General features: G+C 46.3%; 1 protein-coding gene across 1 annotated transcript in view; it reads right to left on the bottom strand.

Moving 5' to 3' along the window:
- PLXNC1 (plexin C1) overlaps nucleotides 1–14,005 on the bottom strand; it is a 151,299-nt gene that overhangs the window by 19,457 nt on the left and 117,837 nt on the right. The window contains exons 22-23 of the mRNA XM_090273873.1: nucleotides 7,441–7,618; nucleotides 4,094–4,197 (exon numbers count right to left, since the gene is read on the bottom strand). Coding sequence (XP_090129999.1) covers nucleotides 4,094–4,197; nucleotides 7,441–7,618 — 282 coding nt within the window. The remainder of the gene's footprint in view (nucleotides 1–4,093; nucleotides 4,198–7,440; nucleotides 7,619–14,005) is intronic.

Genomic DNA, 14,005 nt, shown 5'->3' on the forward strand with positions numbered 1-14,005 from the left:
ACCAACCCGGAAGGACCACTTACTGTATGTACTCAGCAGGCCCTTTGGGACATTCCTGTGAGCTCAAAGTGTTCTTTGAGTGACAGCTTTGGTGTTAGTGCGACCACGTCACCCATTAAAAGGAACATTCTTCAACGACACAATGGTTAAATGCCCTTCAAAACTTCACAGCTCAGAATGAGGTGCAATCTGTAGAGAACATTTCCTGTTGGACCCAACAACTGCCCTACACCTGACACCACAGTAGGATGTGTGTGTGATAGCTCTGGCCAGCAAAAAGTCACAAGGGGTCAGGGAGGTGACGGGAAGAAAGGCCTGAACCCTGAAAAACCACATCCCAACCCCGACACATCCACACAGCTCCAGGACACAGTGCAGTCCCCTTAACCGTCAGCGCGCATGCTGCAACATCCAGTTACAGAAGCATGCTGGAGGACTTAATTATAGGGAGAAAGATGCCTCTGGCTTAATGTGTTTGTAAAGATGTCGGCTTTACCCCACTGTCTGCACAGGACTGAATGAGACTGGAGCAGAAATTCGCCCCCACCTCTGTGCTCATCAGATAGAAACTGGTTGTGAACGTGAATTGGGCTCATGCATGTGACCAGTGCTAGGCGCCAGCTGCTGTGTTATCATGGAAACAGACTGTGCCAATGCCCAGGGTTGGCAAGGGCGCTGTCCTGTGACAGGGCACTGCCAGCAGTTCAGAGCTCTGGAGGCTGCCTGCACCTGGCCCATGAGATGCTCTAATTTTTACTGTGCTCTCAGATGCCCTGTAGAAACCTGTTCACATGTATAGACAGTAACTCATTCAAAGGAGACCAGTTCCGCTCTATTTGCCAAGGACAAAGTAAGGTGACAAGAAACAGGCTCGTACCCCAGCAGTGCAATATGTGTTTAGATAGTAGGAGGAACTGGCTGGTCACTAAAGATTAACTTTAAAACCTGACTAATTAGGACTAATTGGAGGAAGATGATGCGGAATCACTTAAAACTCTTGAGTTAGACCGATTTTTAAATAAAATACAGTTCTTTGCTTTCAAGCACTTACAGTGACTCAGACTAGGGCACTTTAGTAAATGAATAAAAGTGACAATTAGCATCTTGTCTCTTTGGAGAGAAATGTTAAGTGCTCAGGAGAAATTTTTCTTTAAGCAAAGGGCAACAGCAAGCTCCAGCCCAGCCCTGTCAAATTACTCCAAATTTTGAATCTGCAATGATGCTACTAAACCAAGTATAGATTTAGGTGGCTGAGGGTGGTGTATACTTTTTTTCTGAGCAGCCTTTCAAAAACAGGGCACTTGAGATGGTCCAGGCATAGCACTCACAGGGCCCAATGACCCCCATTTCCTTCAAGCTCTCTTTTTTTTTTTTGCCTTATAGCTTAGCTTTGTAAACATAAGGAGAATCCTTTAAGCCCTCGTGTCCTAGTCTTGTCATTTATTACCACCATGTGGTAACGCTAGGGTATGAGGCCAATAAATCATTTGGACAGGAAGTGACTACAGGCCGGATTAATTTCATTATCATCCCCAAGCAGATAGGTGTCTAGCACAGCCGATGTCTCTAGCGAACACTGATGTTCTTTCTCTCCTGACAGTCTTCCCCTGCCTTGCAGACGCTGTGGTGGATCCTCGTTTTCCCTGCTGGAGAAGCTTGTCCCGTTGTTCCTTAATGGTGATGGTGGCCACGCCCCCTTCCTTCGGGGCCCGCCCCATGCCACTGGGTTGCCCGGGGACACTGAGACGCCGACCAGCGTGCCCAGCTCTCCTCGCACAGCTGAGCACGGCAATCACAGGAGTCAAAAGCCCCGAGGGAGGGCTGTGCTCCTTCTGAACTTGCTGTGACCAGTTGGCTACCCAGACACGAGGCGCAGAAGAGGGAACGGCTGGGGTCTGCAACCTGAACCTCCAACTCCTCTCTCCGCCTTTCCACCGGCTCTAGGTCCTTCTCTACCAGATTCCCTCTAGAGCACTGCTTCTCCCAGTGTGGCCCACCAGCAGGAATACTATTGCACTTGCAGAAAGTTCCCTGGAGGGTTTTATAATCTCCAAAGCTAAGGACAGCAGCTCCTGGCAAGATGGAAGGTCTGAGTTGACCAAGGGTGAGCACACGAACAGGTTGTTAATCCACAGCTTCCTCTTCGAGGTGCCTCCAGCAAAGGCTGCAGAGGCAGTACCCACCCAGCCGCCACCCACAGCAGCTGTTTCAGCTGGGTGAGAAACCCACTCAGCCAAGCTGAAGGATGAGGTGGTCTTTGCTCCTGGCTGTTGTCCAGGAAACTGTGCTTGAAGAACAGTCTCAGCTTCTTCCTGGCTGAGGGGGAGGCTGGAATGGGCCAAATGCCTTCCTGGTGCAGACACATCTCCCTGGGACTCGACAGCCCCGAAGACGGGAGGTGTCACCGACCCTCCAAGTGGCTCGGAAGCTGCTCCTCCTGTCTTCTCCCTCTGGAAGAGCACCTGCACCTATGCCCCTGCCCTGCCATCCCCAAGAGCCACCTGCCCGGTTCCTCACCCAGTCTCTCTCCAACACGCACGGCTTGTGATGTCCACCTCCTGCCCATTTCTGAATCCAACCACCTCTGTCCATCTCCAAGCCCCTGTGTCCTTTCTGGTCAGCTTCATCCCTCACCTGAGATCCTCCTAATGGCAGCATCTAAATTCTCCTAATGAGCATTCCCGCGTTTGCTCTGTGCTCTACCACAGCCATTTCTGAAACACAAATCTCCCCTGCTTAAGACTCCCCAATGGCTTCTCACTATTCCCGGGTTAAAATCTGAACCCCTGAAGAAGCTGACCAGGCCTGCATAATCTGCACCTGCCCTTCTCCCCTCCACCCCCACTTCTCTGGCTTCCTCCTTGAGAAACTGCTGCGTGTGCTGGTGAAGCCACAGGCCCTGAGGCCCAGCCACCCGGGTCAAAATCTTCACTTTGTCACCGACTGTTAGTAAACCTCCTTGAGCCTTACTGTACCCATCTATAAAGTAGGCTAATAATAGTATCAACTCACAGAACTGCTAGAGGATAGAATGAGCCAAAATAAGGAGAAATGCTAAGGTCAGCACGTGGCACGGAGTGAGAGCTCCATAAAATTGACTGTTATTATCCAAGTGTCACCTCTACCCCTCTCAAGTTTTTGAGCAAAGTATTTTCGTGGAAGAATACACATGTTCTTCCATCCCTGCTAGGTGTACTGGCACCCCACTCCAGCCTGGTTAAGTTCAGGTCTTGGCTTAGTCATAGCTTCCTCCAGGAAGCCTTCCCAGATGCTCCGAGCCACAGCACTATTCCACAATAAGGTGTTGCCTCATTACTTTTCTCCTCTTCCCTTCTCCATCCGCTCCCCTGGGCTGTAGGATCTGTGAGGGCAAGGGCCTGGGCTCTGTTCCTCTCGTAAGCATTCCTCGCTGTTAGCACATAGTAGGTATTTAACAAAGATTTGGATAATGTTCCCGAATGACTCCCATTATCCTAGTGTGTTCAGGAACCTTCCCTGCATCCTCTCTCTTATTCTCTGCACACTTCTCAGATCTTTGAGAGGCCACCTGTCTCCCTCGCCCACATTGACACTCACCCAGCATGTGGGTTAAGGGCGAAAGGAGGTAGTGCTGAATATCACCAACAGAAAATGCAGAAGCTCTTCAGAAAAAAGGGCCCTACAGAAAAGGTCAGTGGTCTAACGTGAACACTGGAGAGCGGGGAGCCTTAGGACTCTTACAGGCTTTACTCAGCGTCAAGCTAATGACAATTCCTTTAGAGCTTTGCTGAGAAACATGCTTTGAGAGACCAGAGAATCCTGTAATGGTGAAACTTCTCACCCAAACTGCAGGACGGAGAGCAATCGGCTCACATGAAAATCAAAGTGTTTGGAGAGGGTAACCTAGAGGAATCAGTAGACCGTGAGAGACAGTAATCCACAGGTGAGCAACCAAGGAAAACTTCTGCCCCAGAGCAAAGCAATCTGCACACTATTCTAGAAAATGGCTGAGTCTTGGAATTTTTTGAAAGAATTTACAAGGTACCAGAGATGACCTCATCCAGTTAGGATTGGGGCTGAGGGAGGCGTCGTCGGGTGTTAAGCCTGTCCTTACCTCGTAGTGGCCAATGGTGTTAAGCTTGGTTATTCCATCTTCAAGAATCACAGAGGAACTGTCAATATCCAGGAGTTCCTTCTGCCGTGTGCCCACTTGAAGCTCTGGAGAAAACAAGAGCATTTTGTTTGCTTTTAAAATTGTAGTGAGAAATTTTAAATGCTACCCTATCACTTTTGCAAATATTATTTATAAAGATTAAATGTAAATAAAGTGGGAAATATTTGTTGGAAAGTTCAGCAATCTATCAGCCAGGCCGGTAGCCTGAGTTTTGTTTTGTTTTTGTTTTATGTTTAGGGCTTGACTTTTTTTTTTGTTTTTAATATTTTATTTATTTATTTTTAGGGGGGGGAGAAAGAGAGGGAGGGAAACAGCAATGTGTGGTTGTCTCTGGTGTTACCCCAACAGGGGACCTGGCCCACAACCCAGGCATGTGCCCCAAGTGGGAATCGAATCTGTGACCCTTTGGTTCGCAGGCCGGCGCTCAATCCACTGAGCCACACCAGCCAGGGCTAGGGCTAGGGCTTGACTTTTAAGACTACTTTTCCCTGAAGCTTTTCCTCTGAGGCTCAGCCTGGAAATGAAGCCAAATGAAGACAGATGAATGCCTCCTCAGAGGGACTGACTCTTCAGAAGATTCCTGAAGCAGACCTGTATGCTCATACGCATGTATCTGTGTTCACAAGCAGGAACACTGTGAACTATTCTCTGCCAGTTCCTGGGTAGGAGGCATTGGTGGGTTAATATCCCAAAACACAGGATTCAAACTCCTTCACAGAGGTGGCCAACTCATGCCCTGGGGTCAGAATGTGGCCCATAGATGTGCACTTTTTCTTTTTGTGAGCCTGCACCATGTTTCACTTATTATTTTAATGTCAACTCAGCATCCACATTTAATGATCAGAACATTGTATGTAAAAATTTGGACTTCTGCTTTCTCTTTAAAAAAAACTGTACCATCTGGCAACACGGACTACGCAGGCCCACCATCGGCTGACGCTAAGTGATACTGCCCCCTTAGAGAGAGCATCTTTTCCCAGTTAAGTTGGGCCCCATCATTTCCTGTTGCCCTAGGCAGGCCCACAACCCTTATTTATGATAGTTCCTGCCTCTTGAAGCATCTGAGTTTGTGAACCTCTGCATAAGGGGTCTCGAGCACAGCTGCTTCTGGTACTGAATTTCAATACAATTTAACAGCTGGTTTCTAAGGCTTTGCCTTAGCTTTCTGAGGCCAGCCTTGGAGGTAGTTTGGAAGATCAGCAGACATGCAGAAGCCTGCCATGGCTGGTATGCTGTGTCCCATTTACCATCAGACTGCATCATGAAGCCTCTGGTTGGCTTGTCCTGTTCCTGCCTTCCTACAGAGGGAGGCCAGGAGCGCCTGATGGGTGCAAAGCTAGGAATGGCAGGCGGACTCTACTCTTGACTTGAGTGGGAGGACTGAGGCCACTGGACTGTTTTTCCTGCAGTCCTTGGCTCTGTGTGTCCATCTCCTCAGCAGTTAGAGACACTCATTGTGAGAGGCAGGCTCAGGGTCAGGGCTGACCCTTGGACTCTGCATCTAACCAGTGAGCTAAATTGGTCTTCAAGTACCCAGCAGTCCATCCAATGAAAGCCACCCTGTTACAGAAAAGAGGTGTCCCAAAACCCCCAGAGCTTGCGGCTGGGGGTTGGGGAGAAGGAAGCAGCTTTCGGAATGCCTTCACATGCCTGTGGCTGGTGGCTGGTGTCTTTGTTACACAAATGGTTTGTTTGCTTCCAAGGCCTCAAGGAGATGGGAGGGGTCTTGGACGGGGGTGGGGGGTGGTGGTGGTGGTGGTGGTGGTATGGAAAGAGCACACAGAGCCTGCGTGAGGTTCTGTGAATGGTCAGAACTGAGTGCCATGCCCACTGTGTCACAGGACGCAGTCAGGGATTTATAAATAAGCCGCAGACATTTTAACCAGACTGACCATGTGTCTTTGAGAACTGGGTTCTTGATGCGGATTACAAAGAAGGAAAAACTCCATGCAGTTTACAAGGAGGCCGAGAATCCACAAGGTTTTTGGATTAAAAACTGGCAAGTACTTTAACACAGACAAGTCCTCCCCCAATCAGAATTGAATGATTGGCAGCTACTGGTAAAGCTGAACTGTGTCTAGGAAGTAGGGAAACGGTATCTCTAACTTTCCTAAAACTAGCCTGGTTTGGTTTGGTAGGGGGAGGCAAGGATATGTGTTTGTGGGTGCTTTAAAGAACATAAGACTTAACGGCAGAAATCCGCAAATAATCTAAATCTATATAACTGTTAAATAAACAATTCTTTTTCTTTTCACTAAACTCTGGTATTGAGAGTTATGATTCTGGCGGCGGGCAATCGGGCCCCTAACTAAAGAGCCCGTGGGTTCTGTTTCAGTTGGAGCCGCCCAGGGGTTCTGTAACAACCTGGAGAGAGGCAGAGGAGCAGTGCCTTAGCGTCAGGTTGTGGCTACACATTTACATGGTTTCATTCCAATTTGCCAGACCCTGCCCCCAGCTTCTCTCAATGGCCTTTTAAGCAAGAGGTTTGACCAGGAGGGTAGAGCGGGATGACTTTAATTGCCTGCATAGTGGAGGCCACAACAGCACAGGGAGGGGAGATGAACCTTGTTATGCTGTCTGTCACCGATGTGATTTTACTCTCCTGCCTGTCCCATTATCTGCTATAAAATCCCATGACAGTCTCTTGCGAGGCCTGTGTGCAGCTCAACTTTAAAATGTTGATGAACATTTGCGTGAAGTAGAGCCCTGTTAGTTGGCTCACGCATATGCTCTCCTTTGCAGTACACCAATAGAGCCCGAAAATGAATTCATAGCAGATGCCGCTTCGTGTTGGGGGAGGATGGAGGATATACTTAATGCAGGATGAGATTAGCAGAGAGGAAGATGACCTTTTGAGCGTGCTGGAGCTAACACTGAGAGTCTGAGCCACCCACTAATGACACAGTCGGTATCACAACAAACAAATCAATGTGAAACGCAACACATTCAGAGGGCATGGGGTTTACACCTTTCTGTAGTTCTTGATGCAAGGTGAATCCATTCAGTCTCAGGGCTAGCAATCTCATGAATCTGATTTACAAACATAATACATAATATTAAAAACAAAGCAAAACAGTGCCTTTGAAAAATTATGCTTCCTAGGAAGAACCATGGTACTCTCAGAAGAGCAATGCAGTCTCTTGGCCTCTAGGCGTGCCCGCTGGGAATAACAGTCAAGATAAGCTTCACTGGATGGAAGCTTCTGTGCAGGCAGAAGGGAGGGAGGGTGGGGGTAGCAGAGGTGCCTTTCAGGGGACTGGGACAAAATAGTTTGGGCATCACCTTACCAAGACAAATTTCATTCAGCTGAAGTCCATAAGGAGAGCCATTTTTGCTGAGGAATGCTTGGAAAATCTTTTCTTTGGCTTGGCCTATAGTATCACAATCAAGAACATTGACTGAAATACTCCGACAGACATCTGCACTGTCGTTTTCTGGGATTTTTTCAAAGACGACGTTTAATGCCTGCAAGAATATAAACAGGTTTCCAAGTCTATTAGATAACTGCAATCTGAAAGGTGTTCATAAAAGACACAAACCTTGGCAAGTTCTACTAATACCTCTGACAGCACATTAGCAAACACCGTATTGCATTATACTACTTAAATTTTTTTGCCATAATCCATTCTTTTCAGGGATAATGGGAAGGAAAACAGAAAGTTAAAACTCATTATAGAGTCAGCATTGAATAAATATGTCTGAGAGTAAAATATATATACTCATAAATTTTCTAAAAATGGTGATTTCTAATTTCATACTAAAAAAAAAATTTTGGAAATGTTCCACATTAGATGAGGGCAGACTGGTGATTCTTTTTGATTAGTAGAACCAGAGAGTCCCAAAATGAAGTTCCAGGTGACAAGAAAGATTACAAGGTCCCTAGTATTGATCAGGCAGAAGAGGTTACTTTTTTTTAAGAGGCATTTTTTAATATGCAGCATTAATTATGGTAACATTCACCTCTCCCTCCGCTTTCAACATCTTCCCTCAGACAGCTTCCCAAGTCCTCATTAAAACACTGAGATCCCCACCCTGTTCTATTATCCTGGCATTAATTACTTCACATTTCATGCCATTATTTAACATTTTGTCAGTTAACATCCCCGGGTGCAGCCAGACCTCAGAATCAGGCGGATGGGGGAAGTACAGCCTTTGTGAATGTGTGAAAACACCAAACTAGGGGATATTTCAAAATGAATTTAAGAGCAATTTCAGGTTTCCTTTGTCTAAGAACAAATGAATGCATCTGAAACAACCAAGTTTTCTTACTATGGGTCCTTGGGGGAACTGAGTCCCAGGTGTGCTATGAGTATTTTGTAATTAGCATAGCACCTGGGTAAGATGTGAAATGCACAATTACTTCATGTTTTTGAGCCTGGCTGTGATGAGGGAACGTAAAATGATTACTAAAAATGTTTTAAAACTTGAAAACATAAATAATGTGAAGAATGGGGATCTTTAGGGTTAACGACTTCCAAGTGGGTATAATAGCAGTACCTGCCTTCAAGCATGTCAAAGGCCTGACACAGGACCAGCTGCTGGGAAGGGCTAGATGTTAATAATAATAGTGATAAGTTATTATTTCATACAGCTTATAGTAATTATCATTACTGTTAGTGCCGACCTTTGGAAACAGAGACCCAGCTGGTATGGAGCAGACAGGACTCTGACCCTGTGCTCAGTACCTGTTGCGGAGGGAGAATGCTGCCCACAAGCAAAGTGGGCAGGACAGCAGCCCTGGAGTGGGACTCCTGGGTTCAGTCCCAGCCCCCACTAACCAGCTGGGTGATCTCTCTGTAGCTCAGCTTCCTCACCTGCAACGTGGGAATAACGACGGTAACTGCCCCCCAGCGTGCCCACGGTGATGACCTGGATTAACCACGCAACCTTAGAACGGTGTCCGGCTCACGAGCGCTTGGAATGGCATGACTTACGGAGCAATGACACCTAAACGGGGGGCTTCTGAACTCTGGAGGGCTTCTCAGGGGTGTGTCTTCTCTTTACTGCCTTTAAACCTTGCCCTTACAATCCTGTTTCCAATTACGCAGGAGTACCCTTTGGTCTAGTCCTAACCAAATGATTAAAACTCTGGATGAGTGGAACCTGGACTCTGAGGCTCAGCGGTGCTCCCAGTGTGGCCTGTGTGAGTTTCTCTACTCCCCTCCCCCCATGTGCCTGCTCCCAGAGCACGTCAGTGTTTGGGCCAGTCCCCCACTGGGAGGTATGCAGAATACCTCTCTGCTCACAAAGCCTGAAATGCTGGACCAGAGAGGAGGCAGGGAGCACTGGGCAAGAAGGGCAGCTAGCTACTGGGCGGACTGTCTGTAAGAAACCAACTTGGCAAAGCCTCATGCCAGAAACCTGCTCCCTCACCTCCCTTCTTTAGCAACATTTACTGAGGCCTCTGGGGCCAGACAACAGGCCAAATGCATTTCAAAACATACATTTTAAAATCTTTTCAATATCCTGGGGAAGATGGTTGTATAATTATCATCCCCATTTTAAAGTGAGGAAACTGAGGCATGGAGGGGCCAAGTAACTTGTGCCAAGGACGCAGCTCCTAAGTGGCAGAGCCAGAGGCTGGTGTCGTGAACCACTCAGCAACACGTCCCTCTTCCAGCAGCCTGGCCCTGCCGCACTCCCGGTCGGTGGCACCTGCAGATGCCCAGGGCCCCTGTCTCAGATGAGGCTGTAAGCGAAGCCCTAAGCTAGAGCCCAGCACAGATGAGGCCTCCGCAGGGGGCGGGGGGGAAGATGTGAGTCCTGCCCACCAGCTGGTCTCCTCATGGGGGGCGATGCGGTTAGGCTGTTTCACCGGGCTTCCAAAGTTAGAGATGACTAGAAAGCACCTTTTAATCAGAGCTCCAGCAATCCCATCTTGTTTAACAGTTTTATAGGTACTTGTGAAATAACATTATGTGACTGCCTAAAGGGCACTATTGTCTTTAACAAAAGAACGTCTTTATAGGAAATAAACGTTCTTAAAAACATAACCAAAAGGGAAAAAAAAAACTGGATGTAAAATACTGTAAACCTGCCACTGCCTCTGTAGCTAGATGGGTGGAAAAAAGGTAAAATGACATTTTCTAGGATCCACAGGGAATTCTCAGAGTAAATTCAGACACAAGTTGATTTGTATTCATTTTTCATGCTGTTACACATACTACTCAACAGCAGTCTCCTAAAGCGTAAGCGTAGTCAGGCCCTCAGAGTGGGCTCCCGCTCTTCACCCCACCCCGCCTGGCTGAGAAGGCGCACTCTGGGCCTCTGCTCCCCACCGCCAACGCTCCGGCTCCCCTTCAAGACCCAAGTGCCCAGAATTTGCCCTGTGTCCTCCTCCCTGTTAGGGGCTGGGAATAGGAGACACCTTAAGATAGTCCTTATTCTCAGAGAATTGTCTAATTCACATTTTATTTGAGACATAAAGCATCATTCGTTAAACAATATTCAGCCACCAGGTGCGATTCTACCACCCTCAGTAAGTGTCCATGGAGAATCCGAGGCGGGAGGTCAGGAGCGCTGAGGAGCCCGAGCATAGGCATCACCCCCTTCGTCTGCTCCTCTCCTGCTGTGGGAGCAGGGGCAAGTCATCTAACATCTCTGGCCATAATATTCTCATCATTCCAATCTCAAAGGAGTGACAGGATTACTAAATAAGATCATGTAATAACAGCAACTTAAGGAGTGCTTCTTGTGTGCCAAGTGCTGCTGTGAATGATGTGTATTTATATATGTAAATTAATCTCAGAAACAACCTTATGACATAGGCTATCATTATTCTCCTTTTACAGATGAGAAACTGGGACACAGAGAGGTTTAGAAATGTGTCCACGATTGCAGAGCTGGTGATGGTCATAACTAGTATATGTCCATACTCTTACCTTTGAAGCCAAAAGGTCAATAAAGGCAATAAACTTCTGAAGGGAAGTCCCATCTGCCTGAGGTTCTCATTCAGTGCTATCCGGGCAGACAGGGTGGACATGGACAGCCTGGTAGCGGAGGCTCCGCCTCCTTACCTTGGCTTGGCATGAACTCACTCAGTCTGAAACACCCACAGGTATTTTACAGAGCACATGTTTGCCCAGAATAAAGATGACCTTTCCTAGCTTCTGTTGCTGCTGAGTATGGCCATGCAGTGAAGTTCTGGCCAATGAGATTACATGGCTGTGCTCTGTCGCAGCCTCTGGGAAGCTTTCTTATAAGACCTTGTGACCATCTGTCCCCATTTCTACAGCTGGCTTATGACTTGCTGGCTGGAATGTAAAAGGAGGCTGGGGGTGAGCAAACACCTTAGACCACAAGGTGACTCAAGGATAATAAGAGAGAAGGAGCCTGGGTCTGCAAGGATGTCCCTGAGTAGAGGCAGCCACCCCAGACCTTCGTGGGGGAGAGAAATAAACTTCTCTGTTGCGTAAGCCACAGGTATTTTGGGTCTCCATTTCTTGTAATAGAAATCACATCCTAATGGGTTCAGGAATATGCCTCTTACAAAGAAGGGTTATTACAAGGGCAAGGCTATTTGGAAGACGCTTGGCCCAGAACCCAGAGAAAGACCAGACTGGAAGGGCCCTTTCATAGCATGTCACAAAACCAGCCCCTTTAGTCAGAGAGTTGTTTAGGGTTATTATTGTGGTCTCCTGTTCACACCTGTCCAGTGGGATATTGTCTGCCATAGGTTGTAAATGCCCAGATACAGAAGTTATGGGTAACACTTTGAATAGTAACATAAGCTTTTAAATACAATGGATTCAGGTAACCAGCTTGCTGCATCCCCCATCATCAATAAATAACCAACCAGAAAGAATGGCGAAAAGATACTTGCTGCTTAGCAGACCTTAAGTTAACGAGAAAAATAGCCCAAACAAAAAGAAAACTATTATACATAATAAGCACCTACTCTATGCCGGGCAGGACAGCTAGACGTCTTACACGTATTATTTTCTGATCTCATAACAAATGTACAAAGTTAGGTTCCATGACTGTCTGTTTATAGATGAGATAGGTTCAGAGAAGTTGAGTGACCGCCCAAGGTCACACAGCTGGAGAGTAAAGTAGCTGAGCCCAGATTCACATCCAGGAAGGTCAGACTCCAAACTTCACCTCTTCTGCACTAAGCCACACAGCGCCTGAACATACAACCACATTCCTGGCTCAGTAGCAGCTTTACTTAGAGGCCTTTCACACAACTTGGCGGTTTCAGATATTGAGGTAGAAAAAGAAGTCTGCAGGGGACTGGGAGGAGGAATTACAAGCAGGGGAAGAGACATTTTCCCCACATTTTGGGGGGAAAGGCTGATTCAGCTACCTTATTTATTCCTCAATCATATTCTTGGCTAATGAGAGCAAGGATGTTGCTGTATCCTTTCTGTAATACCTTATAATACCTAGAAAGTAATTTTCAAAGAACTTGTTATAAACTAGTGACTTTGTCATAAAAGGTTTTAGGCCATTAATTACTTTCTTTAAACAAAACCTATAAAATGCATTTCTAATTTCATTTCAGGGGCAAATAAAGGTCACAAGGGAAGTCTCATTTTTATACAAGACTGAATATGAGAGAAAGAGGGACAGAGCAAGAGCCGCTTCCAGAAGTTCAGTAGAAGCAGCAAGAACCCGGAGTTAGAAGTGCTTGTCCCAGTAAAGCTTCTGATTCGAGGTTTTTCTCAAGCTGGAGTCGGCAGCCCCGGGACAGCCAACCAGACGCACCGTCCAATGCTGCTCTTGCCTGCCAACCCCCCCCTTTTCCTGTCCCCACCAAAGATGGAGAGCCCCAGGCTTCCTGGATCATGGTACTTTGCCCAACAGAATAATGAGGAGGAAGGCCTTTTCCATTTTGAAAAAAAAAAAAAAATTTTAAGTTGACAGAGAAATTTCCTTAAATTGCAACTCCTCACACAAAATTTTCTAAATTTGCTAGTATTTGCTCACATTTGTTCATACTAGAAGCAAGTGAGAATCTGTCTGATTTAGTCCCAAATGATTTATTTCAGTACTTTCGGTTTAATATGAGGTTTTCACAGTTTCTTTGTTTTTGGCAAAGTGCTTTATGAGTTTCAGATTTACGGAGAGTGGCAAGGCATTTCCATGGCTGTGTCCCCAGAAGGCGGGGACAGAGGCCAAGGCTTTTGGGGTTGGTGGGAGGGAGGATGCTACTCATTTTTATCTATTATATCAAGCTCTAGATTAGGGGCGGAAAACTTTCTGTGAAAGACAAGATAGTAAATATTTAATATTTTGTAGCCTGTATGGTCTGTTACAACCACTCAACTCTGCAGTTTCAGGAGGAACAGCCACAGACAACAGTAAATAAATGGACATTGCTGTGTTCCAATAAAACTTTATTTATAACAACAGACAGCAGGGCCATGTTTGGTCCATAGGCTATTGTTTGCTGATTCCTGCTCTAGGTAATAGTAACTCCAAATGGAATGCTGACTTTGACAATGCAAGAAAAGGCAACTCTAAAAAATGCCTTTTTCTTCCATCGTGATTTGCTATAAAAGTTACCATTCTCTGAGGTGCACAAGTATAAATAAGGATCCTTAACAATGAAATAATAGCATCACATTTGAGCCATAAAGAAGAAAATTAAAGACTCCTGTATTTAGGTAACTACATTATTTTCTAATTCCATGATTATGAATGTGAGATGGGAATGAAGAGGAAAGTCATTGAAGGCACTCACTTAACGTCAATTTTTCATTTTCCACTGCTTGCCATCAACCAGGGAATGACTTACCTAAAATGATTATAAAAAATGGTTTCACTTCTTTGATCAGGAAGCTCAGAACTGTTTACCTATGAAGTTAGTAATGGTTTCAGTATTATCACGAGTCATAATGGAAATGGTTT

Source organism: Furipterus horrens, unplaced genomic scaffold (genome assembly GCF_987537825.1).
Source record: "Furipterus horrens unplaced genomic scaffold, mFurHor1.1.pri manual_scaffold_4, whole genome shotgun sequence".
Lineage (NCBI taxonomy): Eukaryota > Metazoa > Chordata > Mammalia > Chiroptera > Furipteridae > Furipterus > Furipterus horrens.